Here is a 25,410-nt window from a genome sequence, read left to right on the forward strand (position 1 = left end):
CGTATTACATCACTGAATAAGGAGATGAAATACTATTTTCCATATCACAAAAAAAAGAGACAAAAGACATTACTAAAACTATTCAGTAAAGTTCCTAAACAATTAAACCTAAAATTCCTAAAACCTTAAGCCACCATGGGTGAGAAGATGTCTGCTTTAGGACAGGTTTCAGGAAGGGTGAGCAAGCTATAGAAAGATTAGAAACCTGTGCAGAAACCAGAATCGCTAATGCAATGGCCAGGAGAAGGAACACACAACCAGAAATTCACTCTGGGGATTTTCTTAGTTTCCAAGCTCACCACTGTTCTGACTTTCTGACATCCTGATTTCAGACCACGCATTTCTCCGCTACCCGAATACTGTGTATATACCGGGACTCAATAATATGAATCTGTTTAGCAACATCCCTAGAAATTGGAGTGCTAACTGCATAAGCTATACAACTGGTAAGACCAGAACCATTTTCTTTAAACCCTACCTTCACGTCAAAGGAAGGCTTGAAGAGCTTGTCCTTCGACAGGAATTTTGATGGTGTATCCAGATGCAATGAGGGCTCCTTCTGAAAGGCCTGTCCCACTGCTGGGGAGACTGGAGCCTGTCCACTGTGTTGTGAGATGACGGTATGAAAAGCCTTGCTCTGAAAACGGTTCATATCTAATGGTGTAACAGTTCTGTGAGTTTCCAGTTGTGTGACAGGATGCTCTGGAGTATCCTGATTTAGTTTCATTCCGTTTGTTATTTCAGTTTCCAAACTTTGTTCTAGAGATTTAAAATGAAAAGAGACAAATGTGAACCACTCTTTTATCCTAAAGAGCTGATGTTTTTATACCTTAGAGCTTCCCTGTGAAATTTCATGTACAGTTTAAACCACAAAGTTTTGTATCCACTTTCCAAGAAGCAAATCAAATGATATATTAAAATACAGGTTTAGATAAGAATGTGAAATAAATAATGAGATTAGATTTCCTGTTTCATCTTGCCATTAATTTGAAACATTCTTAATAAACCTCAGAACTGTAATTTCAGAATTATTAAATTGTTTAAACAAAAGCCATCTCAATCAAGGGCAGAAAAAACCAAAAATTCCAATTATATAGATTCATAGTAAGAATGACAGTCAAGTTTTTGGAATGACCTTAATATGATCTAAAGATCACTTTTGCCTTAACTGTAAAATTGTTAGTTTGGTACATAATATTGTTTGGTACATAATATTTTGAGATCAAATAATATTTTGCTGACTTGCCCCTGAAGTTTCCCCAGGGATGCCACCATCTAACAAGGGGCTACTGTTACTGTGTCTCCCAACCCCTGCCTCCCACCTTTTTTCATCTATTGATGATTGCTGCATACCAGACCCAGTGCTGGACAATGGAAACATGTGCACAAGACATATACCATCCCCATCTTCTCAAGAGATTACAACTGAGCAGACAGGAAGGAAAATAAACAGGGTATTATGGCAAGACCATACTTGATGAGTCAAGGAAGGCTCCTCAAGAAAGTGACATGCTCAGAGAAAGAATTGAAAATAAGAAAGAACAGGCAAACATGAGGCTAGCAGGAAGTCTGGACATGCAAGGTTCAAAAATGAAAGGACAGAGCATATTGATTATATCAGTGTGAGGCACAGAAAGAGGAACAAATAGAGATCCAAGCTTACACTGTTATACTTCAAATGCTGAGATATACCAGAATCCTTATGTTCTGTATCCTCTAGTTTTTAGACTGTGCCTACCCTCTATAGCACAGAAAAGAGGCACATTTGTCCTATGCAGCATTTGACACTCAATGAATGCCTAACAGTAGCTCACAGCACCTAAAGACCTTTCTAACAACAAAATTTGGCATAGTTACATCACAGAAACCATCAAATTGTTTAAAAATATTTTATATAAAAAAATAGGATAAGAGTATTAACCTTCTTTAGGTGAGTTTTTAATCAGAAAATGGCTTTCATCTGCTTTCTTTCCCATTCTAGCAGTTTCCAAGAGCCAAGCGATGGTAACTGCTGGTAAATTCCACTTCTTAGAAGCTTCATATTTAGAACCACCTGGTTCTTTCAATACAAGATGTGTACTGGCAAGCATGCCTTTCTTTGCATTGGATTTGCGAACAAAGAATTCTTGAACACTGAAAGTTATATTAAAGGAAAGCAAAGATCAAAATTGGCCAGCAAGCTAAAAACAAAATTCCTAAATGAAAGTCTCATTGGAGTACTAACAAAATACAATGATTAAAAGTGGGTTTATTCTATCTTAAATTAAGCTAATCTCCTTATAAATGCTTACTCTACTCTAGGATAAAAATGTACTGATACAATTAAACTTTAATCAGTCATTGCCCACCCACCTTGTTCTTTCCTCCAAGGAGGCATGGAGCAAAGAATGCATTTGAATAACACATCATATCCTTTTAGCCTACTATAATTTTTCAAAGCATTTCATTCTAATCTCATTTGATCTTCTCAATATTTATGACGTATTAAAATCTTATAAAATATTACAAAGATAAAACCTAGGAAAAGATAGAGAATTTGATTTGTTCAACATCACAAGTTATTAAACAGAAAAAGGGAAAGAAACAAGTTCACCACTTAAGTTATCTGAACTTAATATTCTAATTTCCTATTTGTAATATTTTTTTAATGCCATGTGTTTGAGTATTTTATTTTTCACACAATAATCCCACTGATCCATTTGGTACTTTGGTATGAAATGTGACACCAATTTTATTGAATCCTACTAATTGAATAAATTATCCCTCCTCAGTAACCTGAAATGCCATTTTTATCATACTAAATTCCTATTTGTATTTGAGAATTTCTAGACTTTGTGTTTGTTCACTGGACTCTGTTATTTACATAGCAACACTATTTTGTGAGGTTTTACAAAGTACATTTTGTTTTAAAAGATTTATTTATTCATACAGAACTGGGTTATTGGCCAGAGGTGCAGGAGTGGTGAGAGGTTTCACCCGAGACAGAATGGGGAGCAGAACTGGGAGGTCGACCAAGTACACTGCTGAGGGAGCAACGGGTGGGTCAGGAGAGGTCTCTCACACCATGTGAGTCACCACCTTGGCTGGGGGCTGAACTCGTGCTGCAGTGGCTTCAGACAACTTCATAGTGCTATGCCCCTTGTGCCACCACAGAGGCCCTCAGATACATTTTCTAATCCAGATCTAGATTAACTATTTTTAGCTAGATAATATCTCACTGTGAAATGTTTTTAAGATAACAATCTGGGTACTTGGCTTGGCTATTATCATTGTGTTATGATTTCTAGGCTTATAGTTTTTAATTTCTCTCTGAACCAATAACTATTAAAAAGTTTTACTGATACCTTTTCATATTCAATTGCTATTATTTCTACATTTTTGCACTGTGATTAGAGAATACAGTCTGCATTCTTTCTACTTTAGGGAATGTACCCAGGTTTTCTTTATGATCAATTTTTTTACATTGTTCCACAAGCATTTGAAAAGGCATGTTTACTCTTCCAGGGTAGGTATCTAACTATGCTATTTAAATTTATGTTCTTCCTTGTTTTCTATTTGCCCTGTTCACAATGCTCTTCTATTTATTATTTAATGCCTTTTGATTTGAACCCAAACTTGTTTGGCATTAAAACGGCAACTTCTGTGGGGTTTTTTTTTCACTTTTAAATGCACTCCCATTTAACTTTTTTTTAAGTTTCTTTTTAGTTATTTCTTGTTGAAAGAACAACAAATATATTTTTTAAAGAAAGAATAAATCATTGACATGGCACATGGAAGAGAACTTTGTTTTAACAAGCAATACTCAATACTGGCCCATCAATTAGTTTAAATATTCCCTTTCTTGGCAGGTAACCACTAATGCTTATAGCTTTAATATCTATCAGGTATTCAGATCTTCCTGTCCACATTAAAACATCACACAGATATATACTACATATAACCCATTAACATTATAAAAGGCACCCAGGTGAATTCTAACTTGAAAGTTCTCCAATAAATGAAAACATAAAATTATTACATACCTTGCCCCTAGGCGATTCGCTAAGAATGTCAAAGAGTCTTTTTCTGCTCCTGCACACTGGCTGAATGAAATGACACACTCCTCTAAAGGAGTCATTCCTGCCATTACTGAGACTGGCGTGAAGAGAGGATTTGATTTTGGATCAATTAAAGTCTGATAGTCTATGCAGGTTACCTTTTAACAAAATAGAAACTAATATCAAACTACAGAAATAAGCAAGCCAGCAGTAAACATTGGTTAAATTGCAGTAGTAACTTTGGCTTAGATAAAAAGTTTACTATAGACCTGCTTATGCTCATTCTCAATACATTTCAAATTATAATCCTAAAGAAATATAAAATCAGAGTATTACTGAAGTCACTATTTTTGAAATTTATTTTTATGTATTTATTTACATTATTGTTCACTTTATACAATATTTACTTCCCCCCCCTCCCTGAATATTATTTTAATTTTAATTTCTGCTACTATATTACTTTATAATTTTTCTTAATTTTTGGTGAGTTAAAAAAAAAAGTTAATGCTGAAATTAACCGTGGTACGTCAAAAAGATGGGCTAATACAAAAGTGCAAGTTATATTTTGATTATAAGAAAATGGAAGAGTGAAATAGTATGAAATAACCTGGAATAAGTTCATAAGGAGGAATGTTGCTGCTGTGGCCCCTGGAAAATAATAGCCTCTACCAGGATTAGGATCAAGAAGCTTAGGTATCTTCATATTTTAGAATTTTTCTTGCTAAAAGCAAAATCCAAACACTATTCAAATCCAAATACCAAATAACCTAAAGTGAGCTGCATAAGATAAAAACATTAACACTCTTGGCACTCAGATAGCCTTTAATACTACATTTCTTATACTACAGTATTTTCTTACCAGCCATGTATTTGTAACAACTTCTCCCACTGTTGCTTCCACTTCACAACCCAGTAGAGGAACCACTGCATAATCAGCAACAATTCTACTCTGAAGGGACACAATCTTTCCAGCATTTTCTCTTATGATATTCACAACATTAGATTCATTTTCACTACTAAAACCCAAGACAAGGAAACTCTTTTGGCTAAATAAACCTTCTTCAGCAACTGTAGAAGTGTCCGGGAGGCAGGTAGTGACGGAAGATTGATTTTCTTCTTGCAGAGAAATATGAGTAGAATCACTAAGAGGTTCAACTTCAGACTTCACAGTTTCAACTAGAAGAGAAAAACAAATGTTTTCTAACATATAATTTATCGAATAACTAAAGCTTATTTCCTAGCAAGACATCAGTATTATATGAGAATTATGATCCTATTTAGAAAACTCAGATATTAAAAGCACACAACAAAAGATACAAATACACCTCATCTTTTGGGTTACTAAGAATGTTATCAATAAACCACCTTCCAGTAGAAAGGACAACAACCATATTTCTATTCTATTTATTGCTAAAGTATCAGAAACCCTAGTCAGTTGAAAATTAAGAAGTTCCAATGAGGGGGCCCTTCCTGGTGGTGCAACCAGTTAAAGCACAGCACTATGAAGCTAGCTATAGTCACGACAGGAGTTCAAGCCTTGGCCAGGGAGGTGACCCACATGGCATAGCAGATCGCTCCTGTCCCCCACTGCTTCCCTCAGCACTGTATTTCAGTCAGTCGGCTTTTTCTACTCCCTACACTGTCCCTGGTGAATCTTCTCTTCACCCAGCACTTCTGGCCTGTACCCCAGCTCTTGTATGCATAAAGCAAATAAATCTTAAAAAAAAAAAAAGTTCCATGAGCCTGCTCCATGAGAAAAGAAATAACAACTGGCTTAAGTAGTCTTTCACATGAAAGCAAATATACAAATGCAATAAAAGAAATTTGTGGTTCCCCCCACCTCATTTTTTTTTTTAAAGATTTCTTTTTATTTATTTATGCACACAAGAACTGGCATGTTGGATCTACTGAAAATACACTGCTGAAGGGAGCAGTATATAAGAAAGAAGAGAGCAGTATATAAGAAAGCACCACGTGGATTAGCTTCCTGACCAGGGACTGAATTCATGCGGCAGTGGCTGGTGACTGCTTGACAGTGCTGAAACTAACCCCTGCACTAGCAGGGAGGCCTCATGTGTGGTTACCTTGCTTTCAAAAAATTCCTAAAATGTTTCAACTTAGCTTCCTAAACATTTCATAAAGAACAACTGACCAAAACCCAACAAAAAGATCTGAACCATTTCTTTTTAGGGTAAAGTTGGCTAAGAGATGTTAACAGGAAAAAAACAGCTACATAAATTTATCAATGTCAATAACAAAAAGACAGTCTCCTAATACACAGCAAATACAAACCTTAATATGGTTTTTAAAACTCTTGAGGAGCTGTGTTAGAAGGTAACACTTTGTGGTAGGAATTGTCAAACTATGGCCTACCAGTCAAACTGGGCCAAAGTCTGTAGTTACAAATGGCTTTTATATTTCTAAAGGGTCGTATAAACCAAACAAATTAGAATGTGACAAAGACAGGATGCAGCAGGCAAGGTCTAAATATTTACCATCTAGCCCTTTACAAAAAAAGTATGCTGAGTATTGCTTTATAGGATGCTGACAAGTATGGACAATATTCAAGGATTCTTCATTTACATAGATACTGTGCCTAAGTGTTTTATACTACTATGAGGTCAAATTGGTGTACCTATACTCTTTAAGAGGAATCTCATGCTTACAGAAGTTATGTAACTTGCTTGAGGTCACACAGTTATGAAGTGGTACAAATGATATATAAACTGAAGTCTAACTCCAGAGTCATCATGTAATAGTGCTGTCTTCTATCCTCAGTTCTAACAAACATTTTTGTTTTAAAACTAAATATTCACACACACATAACTTATAATTTCTACTCAACACAAGTATTTTAATTGCTTTTACTCAGATTGACAAAATAAAACTGTCCAAAGCATTTATTACTAATCAGTAGGCAGGTCAGAAAAGTATTTGAACCTCAGTTCTTACTATCAGGAATAAAGGATAATGGTACACTTGATTTATATATGAGGATGAATAAGCTTTAGATGGAAATAAAATGACATAATACTATAAAAAATTCTGAAAAGCTTAACAGCTATTTTAGTATAAAACAGGTGTCTTGGTTTTTCTTTCAATTTTATTTTGCAATCACATCTAGGAGAAAAAAAAATTCCCAATTTGATGTTTACTGCTGGCAAGATGGGAAGGAAGACAGATAGTAGAATTTTAGACAACTAAGGTCTTATAAACTGTGTGTAAACTGAAGATGTTTTGTTTTGTTTTTTAATGGGAGAAAGGGACCTCCTGGTGGCACAATGGGTTGAAGTGCAGTACTGCAAAGCTAACTGCAGCTGTTGCAGCACCAAGTTCAATCCCCAGCCAGGGGATTGTGACCCACATGGTGCAGCAGACCTTTCCTGTCCTGCCCGCTGCTCTCCTCAGCAGTGTGTTTCAGTAGATCTGCCTGTTCTGTTCCCTACTTTGTCTTTGGTGAACCCTCTCATCCCCCACACCTCTGGCTTGTACCCTAGTTCGTATACACAAATAAATAATCTTTAAAAATAAAGGGATGGCAACTGGAATGATGTTATACAGTGACCAGTTTATACAACCCAACTTCCCATGTCTGGGGAAATCATAAGGGTCAGCATCATTCACGTATAAGCCTCATCATGGGGGAAATTCTGTGATCATCCTATCTCCCTGCAGATACATTTAAAATCTTGGTGTTATTAAGACTGTATAGGTTAACATGAACTATAGCAGTTGTTTCCATTTATTTTACCAGTAGGACCTTTTACAAACAGATTTCATTTAGAAGTCCAGAAGATACTTCCTGATAAACCTATTATCAAAAAACAGCTTTTAAAAGTAATTTTGCTTTTAAAAGAATTAAGAATTATAAAATACTTGATTGCATTCTTTCTAAGGGGCGTAGGGATTCACTGAGATTTACTGTCACTAATCCTTTCAAGTCAACAAACCAAAAGCTATCAAAAGGTTTTTAAATTTGAATCACTTGCCTTTTTGAAGAAGTATATAAAACTGCTTTAAATCACTCCATTGCTTCTTTACACTAGATTATCCTAAGCAAATGGCTTAACTAACATCGATTCTCCATTACAACACAAAAATAGTATAGTTAAAAAAAAAATAAAGGAAATTCCCTTCTAGAAATATGGTAGGCTAGACATTCACTACTATTTCACTATAAACAGCCAAAATACAGAATAAAATATTAAAGGCATCCTTAAGAAATGTACAACTATATTTGCAAGAAAGCAAGGGAAATCTTCAAGGACCAAAAATGAAGTAATAACATGAATCTGGAGTTTTAAGTGATTATTAAAGCTCATGGTCACCCTGAATCTATTTTGGCAGTAGTCTAGACTGTTTTTTTTTTTTTTTTTTTTAAAGATTTTTATTTTCTGCAGAACTGGGCTAGGGAGTGGGGTAGGGTGAAATGGGTATAGGGGTGAGAGGACCCATCAGGACAGTGGGGAGAACAGGCAGTTCCACTGAAACACACAGCCAAAGAGAGGCCTGTCTGTTTCACCACATACGGGCCAGCACCCTGATGGGAGATCAAACCCAGGCATCATGATGGTAGTACTGACATGCAACCCTCAGATCACCAAGGAGGCCCCAATCAAGACTCTGAATTTAAGGCTATCACATGAAGGACAGTAGTCAATTAGAGGAGAAGCAGACTACTCTGAGGAAACAAACCCAGAAAGTCTATAAGGCCAACTGTCTTCATTTACACACATAGACCTAAACCAAACAGCAGCAACAAACTATCCATCCTGCAAAGGAGATGACACAGGTGCTTGACAATTTTTGGCATTTGATCAAGCAGGAAACCATGTCTCCTGGGAATCTGTCCTAATATCTCAGTCCTCAAATAGGCCAGGGTACAAATTTACACAGCCCTTTGGTTCAAGAAATTCCCAGTCAATGAACTTAGAAGTACTGAAGAATAAGCTTTTACCGCAGACAAGTTAAGAGTCCTCAGAGTCCCAATAAGAATGAATTTATAATAAATACTGGAAATCAGAAGAGCAGTCAAGAGAACTACTCCGTCTCCATTCAGATGCAATGATTTAATGTGTTTTAAAAAATAAAAACCTGGGCCCTCCCTGGTGGCGCAGCGGGTTAAAGCGCAGCACTGAGAATCTGAAGCCACTTCCGCATGAGTTCGATTCCCGCCTGCCGCCTGCCCCGGAGGAGACCACATGGCGAGCCAGATCTCTCCTGACCCGCCCGCTGCTTCCCTCAGCAGTGTACTTCGTCAATCTGCCTGTTCTGCTCCCCACTCTGTCTCTGGTGAAGCCTCTCACCGCCCCTGAGCCTCTGGCCTGTACCCCAGTTCTGTATGAATAAATAAATAAATCTTTAAAAAAAAAAAAAAAAAAAACCTGAACCCTCTCTGGTGGCACAATGGGTTAAAGTGCAGCACCACAAGCTAGTGCAGCTGCTACAGTGCCAGAGGTGATCTATATGTGGAGCAGACCTCTCCTGTCTCGACTGCTGCTCCCCTTAGCAATGTACTTCCTCAATTTGCCTGTTCTACTCCCCACTCTGTCTCTGGTGAATCCTCTCATGACCCCTGCACCTCAGGCCTGTACCCTAGCTCTGTATACATAAATAGATAAATCTTAAAAAGAAAATCCCAAATTAAAAAAAAAACCTGAATACAAAGTAACAGATTATTTAGCAAGAACTAGAATGTCTAGACTTGAAAGTTTAAAGCGATTTAGAAGGAAAAATTTGAAGAAGTTACACACTGAACCTCAGAAATATAAAGACAAGAAATTAGTACAGGTTAGGTGACCCAAGCACAAGGCTAACAGAAGCTAAGAGAATATTCAGCAGTATTCAAAGAGATAATAAATTTTTTTTAAGAAAACCATCTGATTTGGGCCCTCCTTGGTGGTGCAACAGGTTAAAGCATAGCACTATGCCGCTATCTGCAGCCACTGCAGCATGAGTTCAATCTCCAGCCAGGGAGGTGGCCCACATGGCACAGCAGACCTCTCCTGTCCTGCCTGCTGCTCCCCTCAGCAGTACGTTTCAGTAGATCTGCCTGTTCTGTTCCCTACTTGGTCTCTGTTGAATCTTCTCACTCCCTACAGCTCTGGCCTGTACCCCAGAGTCCATGTATGTATAAATAAATAAATCTTTAAAGAAAAAAAGAAAAAGAAAACCATCCAATTAAAAAAGCAGAAGCAGGAGAAGTAAATGGTAAAAACTCTCAGACATGGAAAACAAAAGATGTTTAAAAATCTAAGAAAATAGATTTTGTATAGAAGAATGACAAACTGATATATAACTTCTTATACAACAATTACAGAAACACAGTAACAAAACAGTACCTCCCAAGAGCTTAGACTACAGCAGTTTCTTTTTAAGAAAAGAACAAAAATAAGGACAACAGAAACTGGTCCTTGAATACCTTGGTATTTAGGGGTTAGGGGTGTCAACCCTGAAGTATACTCTGAAAGTAATCTAGATTATCTTGGAACCAGATGATTGTGATTTGGGGCAAAATTAGAGAACTGGGGTGAGTCACTATAGACAAATTGAAATAATATATTGTTTAAATATATACATATAAGCTATAAAGAAAATGGGGAGAGATTCACAAGAGGTTTTTGGAACAGTGAAATATTTGTGTTTTTGCATGTATTAAATATTACATAATAAGTTTTAAAAAAAGATTTATTTATCTACGCATACAAGAACTGGGGTATAGGCCGACAGTATGTGTGTGTAGAGGGGGGTTTGAGAGGGTCCACCAGAGACAGAGTGGGGAGCAGAACAGGCAGATCCATGAAAATATACTGCTGAAGAAAGCAGCAGGCGGGACAGGAGAGGTCTGCCATGTCATGTAAGCCACCTCTCTAGCCAGAGATGGAACTTCTGCTGCAGTGGCTATGTATAGCTTCATAGTGTTTAACCTTGCACCACCAAGGAGGGCCCAAAATAAGTTTTTTTTTGTTAAAAAGAAATAGTGCTCACAATTCTTCACTGGCAATTTCCTGACTCACAACAAGAATACTCTATCTCGAAATGTTAATCCACACTGCAGCACTGTATGCATGAAAGGTCACAATAACCAAGCATCTATTACAGGTTAGAATAAAACTCACATACAGACCAAGTGATGCCTGTATACAAAACAGATGGAAACAAACACAACACTTTAAGAAAAAGTCACTTAAATTTATAATTTAGAAAGCCCAGCAGAAATCATGCATCTGTATGTGTAATCTGCTACTAATTCACTTCTTAATGACTGAATACTAATTAAGTATTTCTTACCTATTGTTGAGTTATTATTTACATACTGAGAGAGCAGATCTTCATCAGCTTGCTCAGGCTTTTCATTAGGAACAAAGTCTTTCTTACAGAAGCTGCTGAGCTTTTTTAAAAGGGCTGTTTTACTTTCAGGTTGATCTGAAACTGGAACTTCCACTGGTAGGTAGTTAGCGTGGATATATGGCTCTTCAGGAAGCATGTAACCTTTACTAAAACATTCTAGCAACCATTTTGCTCCCACAACATAAGGCCTACAAAAATAGTACATAGTTGTATGTCAGTTTAAACTATAAAGACATCATATCCCACTTGCCATGCAGTTATGGAAACTGCATGAAATTTTAAGAAAATTATTTTATAGGAGAAAATGTTTCAAAATAAAAAAAGGTAAAACCTGTAGTCTGATTTATCCCAAAACTGCTTCAATTCATCATCATAGTCTCCCACAATAACATGAGTTACATCTTCATTGAGCTGGTTAAAACGAACTCCACCTCCACTATTAATAAGTCTTCTCAGTTTATCTAGCTTTCTGCCACTAAAACCACAAAGATATATCTGTAAAGAAAGAAAATATTTTAGATTAGTGTGTTCAAGATGGTTTATTTCTCAACAGAAACATATTTACGAAAAACATCTAAATCCACCGTATGTTTTTATGTATTTTTAAAAATAATTAAGGAGTATGTTTTGAAATTTTGCACTTCTTTACAGTTCCAAGCATTATTATCCTTCACAGCAGGCATTTGGTAAGTACTTTGGGACCTTAGATGAAATAGAAGCCAGACTTTAATATCTGAGTATTAGAGCACAGCAACTTCTACATACAGGTAGCCTCTTAAATTATAAAGTTTTTACTACTTGTAAATTTTGAAGTAATTGCAGAATAATTGGAGTTAAATGTCTAAGAAAAACTGCAAATGTTGATTCAGTTGCTAATGACTCACCAAGTTACTAAGGCAAGTTACTAAGGCACTTTATTAATTTTTTAAAGATTTATTTGTTCATATAAGAGCGGGGGTGTAGGCCAGAGGTGTGGGGTTGGAGGGTAGAGAGTGAGAGGATTCACCAGAGCAGAATAGGTAAACTGAATGAAATACTGCTGAGGGGAGCAGTAGGTGAGACAGGAGAGCTCTGGATAGCTTCATAGTGCTGAGACTTAATCCCACCACAAGGGAGGCCTACTTTGGTACTTTAAACCAATTTCCCTCCCTTTAAATGGAGATACCTTTAAACAAGAAAATGTAAATCTAAGACCTGAGCACAAGCTTTAAGGACTACATGTGCAATAATTTTTAAGTATTAGTACGTACACCTCCCTGGTAGCACAGGAACTAAAGCCTCAGCACTGTCAAGCTATCACCAGCCACTGTGGCATGAGTTTGACCCCTGGGAGCTGACCCAAATGGCACAGCAAACCTCTGTCTTGCCCACTACTTCCCTCAACAGTATTATTTCAGTAAATCTGCTTGTTCTGCTCCCCACTCTGTCTTTGATGAAATTTCTCAGCAGCACCCCCCCCCCACCTCTGGCCTACACACAGTTCTTATATGCATAAATAAAATAAATCTTTAAAATACATATAGAGTATGTATACATTTAAGCCAACTTAAACGATATATAAATCATTTCATCTCTATTTTATATAATGTTTTAAAAAAATTTCTTAGGAATGCACATATATTTCTAACTATATTTATATCCCAACCTAAATTTATTTTATATATACCCCAAATTATTTAACTATTTTATTATATCCCAAATTTGATCCCCAAGTTAAACAGTCTCTATTACTGTAATAGTGACAGAAATTAGGAATCATGTAGTTCCCATAAATAGAAAATAATTCATACCCAGAATTAGTCCTTTTAAACATGTTTTCTGTTTTGCCAATAATTGATAATTATTTTAAGTACAGAAAGATAAGGTGATATAACCAATTTCCTTAACTAGTAGGGTTAAGTCACTGCTAGTCTTTAAGAATTAATGCATACTCTTCGCATTCTATAAATAGCATACTAAGTATCTACACACAATGTTTCTATCAAAGCACTTATAACTAGGTTATTCATATACAAAATAAATGGAGATATGAAGCAAAGCAATATACTTAATGGTGAGCTATATAGGCTTTGTAGCAGATGGCTGGCTATTTAGTGTTACTGAATAAGAACTGTAATCCTTTATATTTCAGTTTCAGGATAATAGCCATTTTAGACTTATTTGTGGGAATTTAAGGTTTTATACAACACACTTAAGATGATCAGCACAATGTGTAGCGTATTATAAAGACTTATTTTAGGGTAGTCAAAACTAAAAATTCATTCAGTGGTTCAGAAAGTTGAGTACCTTCAAAAAACAATACATGGAAAGCTTAATGTAGCTGGAAAGGTTCACAATAGAGCTAACAGCTTACAAGAACTTTGAAAGATGACAAGATGAAAGTAGATCCTAGGCAGAGATAGCGTGGTAGCTAAAGGGTGGACATGACCTAATGAATATATCTGCTTAGCTAGGATGGAGGGTTAGATAGATAACAAGGAAGCTGAAGTTTGAAGGTTTTTCCAAGTCTACTAGAAAAGTACTAACATATATTATCACTTACTACATAATAAAAACATACCCGACAACCATCTAATAAATCTTCAGGTGCTTGAAATGCACTGACATCCAGATTTTCCAAATTTTCAAGTGTAGGCTCTACTTTACTATTAAGAACTGAATTATATATTGACTCATTTATGCAACTTGTACTGATGTTGGAAATATGGCTGACATCTGAAAGAGTACGACCTACATAGTAAACAAAGAAGTGGAAGTTATGGAGATAAAATAACTGATTACCTATTTTCCTACAGAATTTGTATAAACAAAGGGCTATGCAGAATTTCCAAAGATTCAAATGTTTTTAAGAAAAGCTTATTGGTGAAGTACGAAAAGGGAAAAAAAGAAACAGGTTCATATCTCATTTAAATAAAAATACATTTAATATATTTTCTTAATAGTGGTTTGCTCCCAGTAAGACCTAGGTTGCTGGCTTTAAAGTTCAGGAAGCTTACATTTGGAAAAAAATTATGTTTATTTGCCAACATGGAGCCTATAGCACAGAAACCATTTTAAATTTTATATTAACAGATACATAACAATTTCACCAGACTAGTGTGAATATGTACTAATATTTACACATCATCAAGCTATAAAAATTCTTTTAAATCTTTATTGGAATTCTGAATTTCTTTAATCAACTTTTGCACAACAGGGGTGTAAAAGTATGCTTTAGTTATAGAGACATCAGGAGAAGTTCTGTAGGAAATTTGTAACAATTTGGCTATTTCATAACTGTACCTTAAAACACTAGAAGAAAATAAGAATTCTGTACTTTGGTGATCCTGTAACAAATCAATTCTTAACATAGTAAAATGATTCTCTTTAAAAAATAACTGTTTACTATAATCCTAATGAGACTTACAATCAATTGCATTGATTTGTCCAGTAGGAGTTGAAGTTTCAGGTATAGTCTTTGTTTCTAGTTTCGACTCCGCCTTGTACATAGACTCATCCTGACAAAAACCTTTTTCAACACTGTCAAAAAACCATTGTGTGGTTACACAATGTACATTCCATCTCCTGGCACATTCATATTTTTGACCTATCGTGTTAACAGAGAAATGCAAACCATTAAATTATATTTTTGCATGCATATTCAAATTATGATTGGTAAAAAAATTCATGAAACAATCAGTTATCGACAATTACTCTTCAGTAGTATGCTATATGGCATGTCAAAAAGCAGTTATCTTACTTATTTTCCATTACTGTATAAATATGCGTTATGTGAATGTTGATCTTTTACAAAGTTGCAGAGACAAGAAAGGGGTAACTGAAACAATATTAGACTGGTTTGAGCACAGCCTCCAATACTTAATATCTTTAAGCCAGCTCTTAATCTGTAAAATGGAGATAACTTTCACAATTATGTGGTTTCAAGAAGACCATAAAATGACTGAAAAATGTGAACATTTGCAACATAAAAGCTATCAATTTTTAATAAATTATGGAGGCAACAGGATTTTAAGGTACAAGACAGGCAAATAGGTAAATAAAATACACTAAAATACTTTCCTTTTCATTGTCTTAGAAAAATCCTTAATTTTACAACAGTACCAAAAGAAACTGACACGTCTAGTAAATAATAATATAAAAATCGTTTATTTTCCTGCACATTTTTGAAACCCAGAAAATCAAAAGATGTCATCAAACCTATTCACAACTGTTATATAACTGGCCATACCCAAAGTTCTGATTAAGGATAATTATCAATTAATCTCAACAATTAATTTTCCTAATTTTAGTAGGCATCTAGGTAACTTAACAGTATGAGCATAATAAAAATGTAAATAAAATCCTCATTAAATAGTATATATACTAGGTTATTGGTAAATAATATTTTCCAAAATAGTTATAGATTTCCAAAATTAATAGCAATGTTAAGAATTCTTTTTCCTTTTGAAAGATTTATTTATTGGGCCTCCCTGGTGGTGACAAGGATTAAAGCACAGCACTATGAAGCTATCTGCAGCTGCTGCAGCACAAGTTTGATCCCAATCAGGGAGCTGAACCACACAGTGCAGCAGACCTCTGCTGTCTCACCTGCTGCTCCCCTCAGCAGTATGTTTCCATCTATCTGCCCGTTCTGCTCCCCACTCTGTCTCTGGTGAATCCTCTGACCTCCCACACCCCTGGTTTGTACCATAGTTCTTATATACATAAATAAATAAATCTTTAAAAAAGACAGGGAGGTAAGAAGACTCATCAGAGATAGAACTGGGGACAGAACAGTCAGATTTAGTGAAATACATTGCAGAGGGGAGCAGTGGGTGACACAGGAAAGGTCTACTGTGCCATGTGGGTCAGCTCCCTGGCTGGAGATCAAACCCACGGGGCAGTGGCTACAATAGATTAGTAGTACAGAGTCTTAATCCCCTGTGCCACCAAGGAGTTCCCCTCATCCAACATTCTCGACTCTAAAGTATTTAGGTATGACCAGGATAAACACTAGGAAAATCATATACTTTACTGTTGCATGATTTTAGGGAAAAGAAATTACTAGACTTATGCTACATCAGAAGGAAACATTAATATGTAAAGACTTTAAAATATTAAATACTAAAGAAAACCTTGATTTCTCCATTTGGTAAAGACAACTTTACCTTTTGGTTCTTGTACAATGAGGTGTGTACATTCATTCATTTTCAACTGTCCCATGTATTGACCTCCATGCTTAACTGTGAGCTGCTGAACTGCCTTCCTGTCTACACTACACAAGCCAGTCACACAGATTACGCAACCAAGAAAAATAGGACACTTGAAGTCTTCCATGTTTATATCAGTGTATCTAGCTATTTTTCTGTGGAAAAAAAGTTATAAGGAAGACAATTAATATATTAAACATACCAGATAACTAAAAAGTTCCCAAAAGAACAATGACAAAAAAGAAATATCACTAACATTTTCCTCTCTTCTCAGGATTTTAATCATTTTGAAGGGAAACAAATACATTCTGAATTACACTAGTTGCTCATCTATCTCAGTATCACTGCCTCTGGTAAAAATTGCTTTTGATAGAAGCATTCTTCCAAATAAAACCTTTATGGGAAAATACTTATTTTATTAACTATAAGTCATCAAAGTGGTGTATATTTCAAAGTTGTATCTAGTTCTTAAAAAATTCAAAGGGGTTTTAGACTCCTATTAGAAAAACAGCCTTTTAATTCTTCTATTATACTGAGTAATAAGCAGTGAGTTTTGGTAGAATACCAAAAAAAATTTCATTATCATTGCTGTCATGCTAGGTGGATGCTGATGAATGAGGGTGTCGATATGGAGATAGTTAGGACTGCTAAAAGATGTTAAAAAGACCAGAAAAATGCCTATTTTTAACTAAAACAGTGATACCTGGACTTAAGGCTAATAATCTAGAAATCCATTTTTTTTTTCTTGAAATCGGTTCTAAGTTCCATAATAGCAGAGATGCTATCCTGTTGTGCTATGTATATCTAATACTTAACTTAAGGCCAGGTATATAAAATGCACTCAGTTACATTCACTGAAAGACCACCTCTCAGTGGATGGGAGGGTAATATGACCACCAATATGGCTAATTTACTGTCTATCTTAACACACAGACACAGTATTGAAGGATAATGCAACACATGATCTACAGTTGCCACACCAATTTTCTCAACTATTTTGCACACATTCACTGCTGAAAACAATTATCAAAACATTTTTTGTAACTAATGCTAAACCCACAGCCCATAAGGTGGTAGACCTTATACCTTAATAGTAAGTTTGCAGATTCTGCTCCTAAAGAAGCTTAAGGACCCCATTTTTATTTTTCAGTAACAAATACACAGAGGATACTATAAAATCTACCCCACGAACCCTCACAAGATATCAAAATGATGTAATATATGTATTTTTTTAAATCTGGAAAAAAATGTTTTTCTTACTTTTCTTGTGACTTCTCCCATAGTGTTTTTATCCAAGAAGGAAGTAAAATAGGTTTCTTTAGGTTTGCAGCAACTAAATATTTTTTGCTACCAACTTCTCCTGCAATAAGGTGAGTTACGGATATATTAAGGTCTCTGTAAACACGTCCACCCATCATTTGTACATACTTGTGAACTTCTTCCTATAGCCCCAAAAGAAAATATAGTATTAGTACTGAAGCAAGTATCTTCTCCATTTTTAATAAAAAATCCCATAAATATCTTTTGTTTTTAGCTTGAATACACAATGCTTATACTACAAAGTTAAATAATAAATTATGGACACAAGATAAATATGAATTATAAATTTAAAAATTACCGTGATACATTATTTTCCTATTTACCTCTTTCCATGAATTCACTAAACAATGTTGCCTCTATATTAAACAAAATATTTTAATTTACTGCATGTTTTAAAAGTGTATGAGTCATACTGACTGAATGCTACATATCTTAGAATCTTTTTTTTTTTTTAAAAAGATTTTATTATTGATTTATGCATACAGAACTGGGGTACAGGCCAGAGATGCGGAGGGTGAGAGGATTCACCAGAGACAGAGTGGGGAGCAGAACAGGCAGATGGACGAAGTACACTGCTGAGGGGAGCAGCGGGCGGGTCAGGAGAGGTCTGCCACGCCATGTGGATCTCCTCCAGGGCAGGTGGGGATCAACTCATGAGGAAGTGGCTTAAGCTTCTTAGTGTTGTGCGTTAACCCGCTGCGCCACCAGGGAGGGCACAGAATCTTTTTTTTTTTTTTTTTTAAAGATTTATTTATGCACAACAGGCAGATCTACTGAAATACACTGCAGTAGGCGGGTCAGTAGAGGTCTACCACGCCACGTGGGTCAGCTCCCTGGTGGGGGATCGAACTCTTGTGTTGCAGTGGCTTCAGAGACCTTCATAATACAGTGCTTTAATCCGCACCGGGGATAGCCCAGAATCTTTTTTAAAGAAGATAAACTTACATGTACAGTGGAAAAAATATAAGTCAGTTAAATATAGTCATTGACAATGTAGAGAAGTGAGTTTATCTTTGCTTTTAATTGAAACAAGTCTTTCATGATATTCCTCTCAACACCTACCCTTTTATCTTTATCAAGGCTTGTACAAGATATAATTACATCAGACATAACCATGTTATAGACTGGATGTTCAGCTCTTGGGACGCATCGCTGGTGGTGCATACAAAATATTACTACTTGAGGACCAACAATCCTGCAGCCAAGCTACAAAGAAAAAGAAAAGTTAGTGAGTTTATAGGAAAAGAACTCCGTCTTAAAAAATTTCACTTTGTAATATTTACCAATTCTTTATAGAAGTTGAACCACTGCAGAAAATCAACAAATTGTTATAAAAAAAATAAGGACAGTTATATATCATTTTTCAGATACATTACATATTAAATTCATGCACACGCAAACACACACACCAAAAACAGATGAAACGATGAAGGCTATCAATAGAAATAAGCTAAGAGTCACACTCACTTAAAACTGTCCTCGAAATTTTAATCTGAAACAAATGCTATCTATATAAGGGAGTATGTGTAATAGTTTCATATCCTAACAATTAGAAACACACACACACACACACACATTTTTAAATATTGCACCTAGTCAATGAAACAGTTTGAAAGTGTAACAATCTAGGGCCCTCCCTGGTGACATATCAGGTTAAAGCGCAGCATTGCAAGCTAGTCACACCAGCTTCAGCGTGAGTTCAATCCCCTGCCCTGGAGGCGATCCACATGGCATAGCAGACCTCTCCTGACTCACCCACTGCTCCCCTCAGCAGTGTATTTCAGTCAATCTGCCTGTTCTATTCCCCACTCTGTCTCTAGGGAATCCTCTCACCACTCCTGCACCTCTGGCCTATACCCTAGTTTTGTATGCATAAATAAATAAATCTAAAGAAAAAAAATAAAGTTTAACAATCTATATAACCCACCCTAATATACCTACTATGTCACCAAAAAAAATCTAACCATAACAGTATCTACATTTAGATTTTAAATAGGTTGTCTTTCCAAGAAAATCCACAAAACACCTAAGATATTGCAGGTTACTCAAGGGGAAAAAAAAAAAAAGACTACTCATTTGTATTGATAAGTAAGAAAGGCAGCAACATTGCTCAAACACCAGCACATTCAAGCCTGACTAAAAAGTCTTTAGTTGCCAAAGTGATCATAACATGACTGATGTAAATACCTATCACGGCAAATTAATTATTGCTATCTTTCTGGTCAGCCATAGAAAAGTTAAGTTTTTAATGCTATTGTCTCTAGCTGACAAAAGCAGTGTTATTTTCAAAAGGAGGGTAAGACCAACAATGCTTCTGGCAAAGGTGGGCACAGACCTTCCATAAATTGTACAGATACTGCATCTACCTACTCTTCTATGTTTTCTTCTCCTTCAAACAAGAATCACTTCTTTGTAATCTGGATGGAATTACAGCCAGTTTACTTTTATTTCAATGCTTCTCTCTTGTCCAGACACCAAAAAAGTAATGAGTCAGTAGACTCTAGAATCAACAAACAAACAAAAAAAATAAGATGGCTCATAGGTATATTAGCAGTACTCATTCCCCAAAAGTTTCCTCTTAACATATAATTTTCAGACCATATACAAAGTATAGATACTAAAATTGTGTGCAACAGCATCTAAAACAGTAAATAATCCAGCACTTTGTTGAGGCCTACCTCCCTAAAAGAACTTGCAATCAAATTGAGTTTAAGTACAGTAAAACTTCATCACTAAAATGCTTCATTATAATAGAGGTTCATTTATACTAAACTTCATCTCCTGAAATATAAAAATTACATATAACAAATGCCTTCTGTAACATAATTAGCCTTTAAAAACATTCTGGTCACCCAAATTAAAGAATACCTCTGTATTAATAACTTGTATAATCAGCAAAGAAGTTACATCCACTGAAACAAAATAAAAAAACAGTTGAAGGAATACACTTTAAGTCCACAAACCTTTTTGAGGTGATTAAAGACAAAGCCACTAAAAGGGTCACAGATATAAAGTGATCTATCATTTTCCTTTATCTTCAATGCTTCGTCTTCTGAAATAATCTGAAGATATTCTTCTGATTGGAACTCTTTTATTGACTAAAAAAATAAAAGAAAGAACGCAAGTGAAATTAGTCACATGTATTTAAGTCCATAAACTCCAATCTTCAATATCCACCTCAACTCCAATCTTTCCCATATTGAAAACTACCATCATCTCTCCACCTTTGCAGTTGCTTCTAAAATAGTTCCATCTCTTCTTCTTCTAAATTTTTCTTCACATAGCAGCTATTTTTTTTTTTTTTAAGATTTATTTATTTGTAGAGAACTGGGGTACAGGCCAGAAATGTGGAGGGTGAGAGGATTCACCAGGGACAGAGTGGGGAGTAGATCAGGCAGATCGACGAAGTACACTGCTGAGGGGAGCAGTGGGCGGGTCAGGAGAGATCTGCCGCGCCATGTGATCACCTCCGGGGCAGGTGGGGATCAAACTCATGCAGAAGTGACTTTAGCTTCTCAGTGCTGTGCTTTAACCCGCTGCGCCACCAGGGAGGGCCCAGCAGCTATTTTTTTTTTTTTTTAAACAGGAATCTAGTCACATCACTCCACTCAAACCCTCCAGTGTCTTCCCTCCTCACTCAAAATCCATATTTCTTAACAATGTTCTATAAGACCAGAGTGTGCATGTCCCCACACTTATGCTATTCTACCATTCCTGATCTCTTATTAAGCCTGAACAAGTATGAATCAATCCATTTAGAAGCTTTGTTCTTATTCTCCCTGCATGGCATACTCTTCTTCCCGATCTTCACCTGACTTAATCCCTCATTTCAATCATATGTGCTCCTTCCTATCACATTAGAGATGCCTATCCTGCTTATACATTCTAAAATACCATTTCCCTACACCTCTACTTTATGAAGAAAAACATCAACCAACTGTCTGTCTATCTATCTAATTTTTGTCTTTCTCCCCTATAAAAATTAGTTTCAAGATCTGTCTCGGGGACCTCCATGGTGGTACTAGGTGTTAAGTTTCAGCACTGTGAAGCTGTCCACAGTTCAATCCCTAGCCAAGGAGGTGAGCCACACAGTGCAGCACACCTCTCTGGTTTTGCCTGCTGCTACATCAGCAGTGTATTTCAAGTCAATCCACCTGTTCTGCTCCCCACTCTGTCACTGGTGAAGGTGCTCAATCTCTGCACCTCTAGACTGTACCCCAGCTCTTGCATGTAAATAAATCTTAAAGAAAAAAAAAGGAGCTCTATCTGTATCTTACCATCTCCAGGCACTCTTGACAAATTTTGAAGTCTTTATGTTCAAGACTTGGAGTGAGCCTTTTTAACAGTTAAGTTTGTTTCTGATTAAAGCTTATCATGGCTCTCCATCTCACTGAAGTCCTTACAATGGCTCACAATGGCTCTCAAGCATCCCTTAATATTCGTCCCATATCCTTAACCATGCTAATTTGGACAGATGCTCCAAGCATTTTTCCAGAGGCCTGTGGATGGCCGTCCACTCTGCTTGAAACCCTCTTTCTCAGATAATCTGCATGGCTAAATCCCTCACCTCCTCAAATATCATCATCTTCATGAAGTTTATCCTAATCACACTTGAATTAAAACCATAGCCTTCCCTTCTCCTCCCCCAAACATACTCCAGAATCTCTTAACCTAGTCCTTTTTTCTCTCTCCATACTATTTAACATTCTGAAACATATTTGGTTTACTTATTTATCATGTCTAATTAATACCGATTCCCTCCCTCTGAAATAAGATATAAGTCCTAAGTACGGATTTTTGACTGCTCTAGTCACAGACATATCCAAAGTACTAGAACAGAAATTATCAGCTCATGGACACACAATGAATATTTACTGAGTGATGAATTACGGAAAAACTACAACAGCACATCTCAAATTTCAGTGTATATAGAAACCACACTGAGGATCTTGTTAATGAAGATTCTGGGCCCTCCCTGGTGGCCCAGATGGTTAAAGCACAGCACTGAGAAGCTAAAGTCACTTCCACATGAGTTTGGTCCTGCCCCGGAGGTGACCCACATGGCGGCGCAGACCTCTCCTGACCGGCTGTTGCTCCCCACAGCAGTGCACTTTTGTCAGTCAGCCTGTTCTGACCACTCTGTTTCTGGTGAATCCTCTCACCGCCTCTGCACCTCTGGCCTGTACCCCAGCTCTGGTATGCATAAATAAGTCTTTTAAAAAATGCAGATTCTAAATGTCTGAAATGCAGCAAAGTACTGTACTTCTAACAAAGTTTCAGGCAATGCTGACACTACTGAGTTCTGTTAAGTGGTAAGAGTCCACACTTCTCATATCACACTATACAAAATGAAACATTTAACAATTAACTAATTGTAACCAGTATGTGACTGACTCAGGTCTTTTCAACACACAAGGTCTACTCTGGTTCCTAAATTAAAAAAAAAAAAAAAGCAGCAATCTAGCAAATTAATCTCCAAGAACAACAGGTCCATCACTTTCAGTAGGAATGTTATAATAATTGTAAGCTCCCCCAGTACTTAATAACGATACACTTACACCAATTCAAAGAATGTCATGCTATATGTATATTAAAGAAGACTACACACTGCAACTATTAGGAATATAAGCTATCTACTGCTAACGCATAAAAAATCCAAATACTTCAAACACAGTGAAAACAAGAAATAAGTGATTTCATCTACTCTTACCTCAAGCGCTTTAAAAAAACATTCAGAATTTTCGGAAGACTTTAAAAACTTCACATAAAACGGTTCTTTGTCACTTGTGGACATCTTTGAACTGTCAAAATAAAGAAAGTATTAGTGAGAACAAAAACACATTACCTATGAAATTAAATGTTTCAAAGCGCCTATTTATTTTTCAGCGTCGACAAGTGAGGCTGAGGTACGGGTAGCCGTTCTGGCCTAGCCCAGGAATTCGTCCACCACGTTTGTAGGACACACTGGAATGAGGCAACGTCAGGCTAAAAGATGACAACACAAATCCTTGCAAATTTGAACGAAATTAACGTCCCCCAAAACTGCATACGTTGAGGGCCCTCGCCCTGGGTTTAAATCGCATAAAGCAATTGACGTTCAATCCCACCTAAAGATACACAGGTGTCATCTGTCCCTGCAGGTCTGCGAGTGTGTGTACGTACCCCCGGCTCTGCAGATCTGTTCGCCCCTCAGTAAAAGGTTTTTAAAGATGAACAAAGAAGCCAGTTAGGAAGGTCATGACCCCGACAAACCCGGATGTTCTCGCTCCCTAGCTCCCAGGGAAAGGCCTGGCTCTGGGTCCAGCCGCAGCCGCGACCTCTCGGGCGTCAGACTCCTACCCGCCGGACCCACGGCCGATTACAGGGCAGGAAACTCGGGCCCCGAAGGCCATAGGCGGCGTCGCGACCCGCAGTTGGGGTGCCGAGGACGCGGGTTCCTCTCCCGGCGCCTCACTCACCTCGGCGGAGCCTTGGGGTTTTCGGGCGGCGAGCGGGGCGGCGCGCGGCCGTCGGGACGGCGGCTGGGGTCGGGCGCCACCCCGGCGCACACCCGCCCACCCGGCGGCGCCCCAGCCCCAGCAAACAGAATGCGGAAATTGCTGAGACCGCGAACCGACTTTCGCGCCAAGCGCGCGAACGCCCCGCCAGTTCCGACGGAAGTGACGTCACCCGCCGCACTCCGGTAGGGCGAGAGCAGCGAGGGCTGGGGTTGGCCTTTCTGCGAGGCTGGGACGTCATCCTCTGGCGTTGCGGGCTTTGAAGGGCGGTTCTGGCCTCCACTGGGAGTTGATCTAGGACCTAGAGGCCTGGGTTGGGACTGCAGGCCTTCAGTGTCTTAGAGGAGATCCTGACACCTAAAAATAAAGCCAGGGAAAGTGAGGCTCCTAAGTAAATATTTACACCTGCCAAGTGTCAGGCAGAGCACGATAAACCATGTGTTATGATCTAAACACCAGGAGACAAGTTGTGGTGGCTTTGTTTTACAGATACAGCAACTGGGGCTTGGAGAAATGCAAGGCTTTGTCCAAGGTCACACAGAAGGTGCTAGAATTGAGAGCCTCTAAGCCCCTTAACGCCACAGACTGGGTTCTTTACCCGCCGGCACAATAGAAATAGAATCACTGCCTACCATAATAGCCAAAAGCTTTGAAGGGAAGGAAGATAATCAGAATGACAAGGTACATGCCTTGCACAGGTGGTCTTTGTCAACATCATTAGTGCTCCCCTTAACAACCCCCCTTCAATGAGCATCTAATTTTTCTAATCTGTAACTCCTTGTTGGGGAAATTCTGGGATGGAACCTAATGTTGAGATTGAGGGAGAAGGAGTAAAATAGAACTACAGATATTTGGTTCATTGATAACCAGTGAAAAGCAGGGCTGCTTATTTTTGGTCATTGAGAAGCTCATGATTTTAGATCAAGATTTTAATGCCAGTAGCTTGATTGTTTTTATTTTAGAGCCTAAGAATGGCAATAAGTGGTTTAAGTTATTTTAAGTGTGTGAATTCATGCA

General features: G+C 37.3%; 1 protein-coding gene across 4 annotated transcripts in view; it reads right to left on the reverse strand.

The window, feature by feature from the left end:
- Positions 1–24,467, reverse strand: part of TOPBP1 (topoisomerase (DNA) II binding protein 1) — a 42,822-nt gene extending 18,355 nt beyond the window's left edge. Inside the window, exons 1-14 of one of the 4 annotated variants that reach the window (XM_012724983.1) lie at positions 24,355–24,467; positions 23,607–23,697; positions 20,860–20,994; positions 18,959–19,102; positions 17,837–18,018; positions 16,535–16,731; positions 14,794–14,973; positions 13,948–14,102; positions 11,719–11,882; positions 11,328–11,575; positions 4,897–5,213; positions 4,023–4,195; positions 1,922–2,133; positions 479–759 (exon numbers count right to left, since the gene is read on the reverse strand). In XM_012724983.1, the coding sequence (XP_012580437.1) occupies positions 479–759; positions 1,922–2,133; positions 4,023–4,195; positions 4,897–5,213; positions 11,328–11,575; positions 11,719–11,882; positions 13,948–14,102; positions 14,794–14,973; positions 16,535–16,731; positions 17,837–18,018; positions 18,959–19,102; positions 20,860–20,994; positions 23,607–23,690 (2,472 nt within the window). In that variant the 5' untranslated portion in view covers positions 23,691–23,697; positions 24,355–24,467. Of the gene's footprint in view, positions 1–478; positions 760–1,921; positions 2,134–4,022; positions 4,196–4,896; positions 5,214–11,327; positions 11,576–11,718; positions 11,883–13,947; positions 14,118–14,793; positions 14,974–16,534; positions 16,732–17,836; positions 18,019–18,958; positions 19,103–20,231; positions 20,397–20,859; positions 20,995–23,606; positions 23,698–24,354 lie in introns of those variants that run through there. The other 3 variants (XM_004682340.2, XM_012724985.1, XM_012724984.1) reach the window with 3 other exon arrangements.
- Positions 24,468–25,410: the final 943 nt, after the last annotated feature.

Source organism: Condylura cristata, unplaced genomic scaffold, assembly GCF_000260355.1.
Source record: "Condylura cristata isolate star-nosed mole 26May11 unplaced genomic scaffold, ConCri1.0 scaffold00014, whole genome shotgun sequence".
In the NCBI taxonomy this organism is placed as follows: Eukaryota; Metazoa; Chordata; class Mammalia; order Eulipotyphla; family Talpidae; genus Condylura; species Condylura cristata.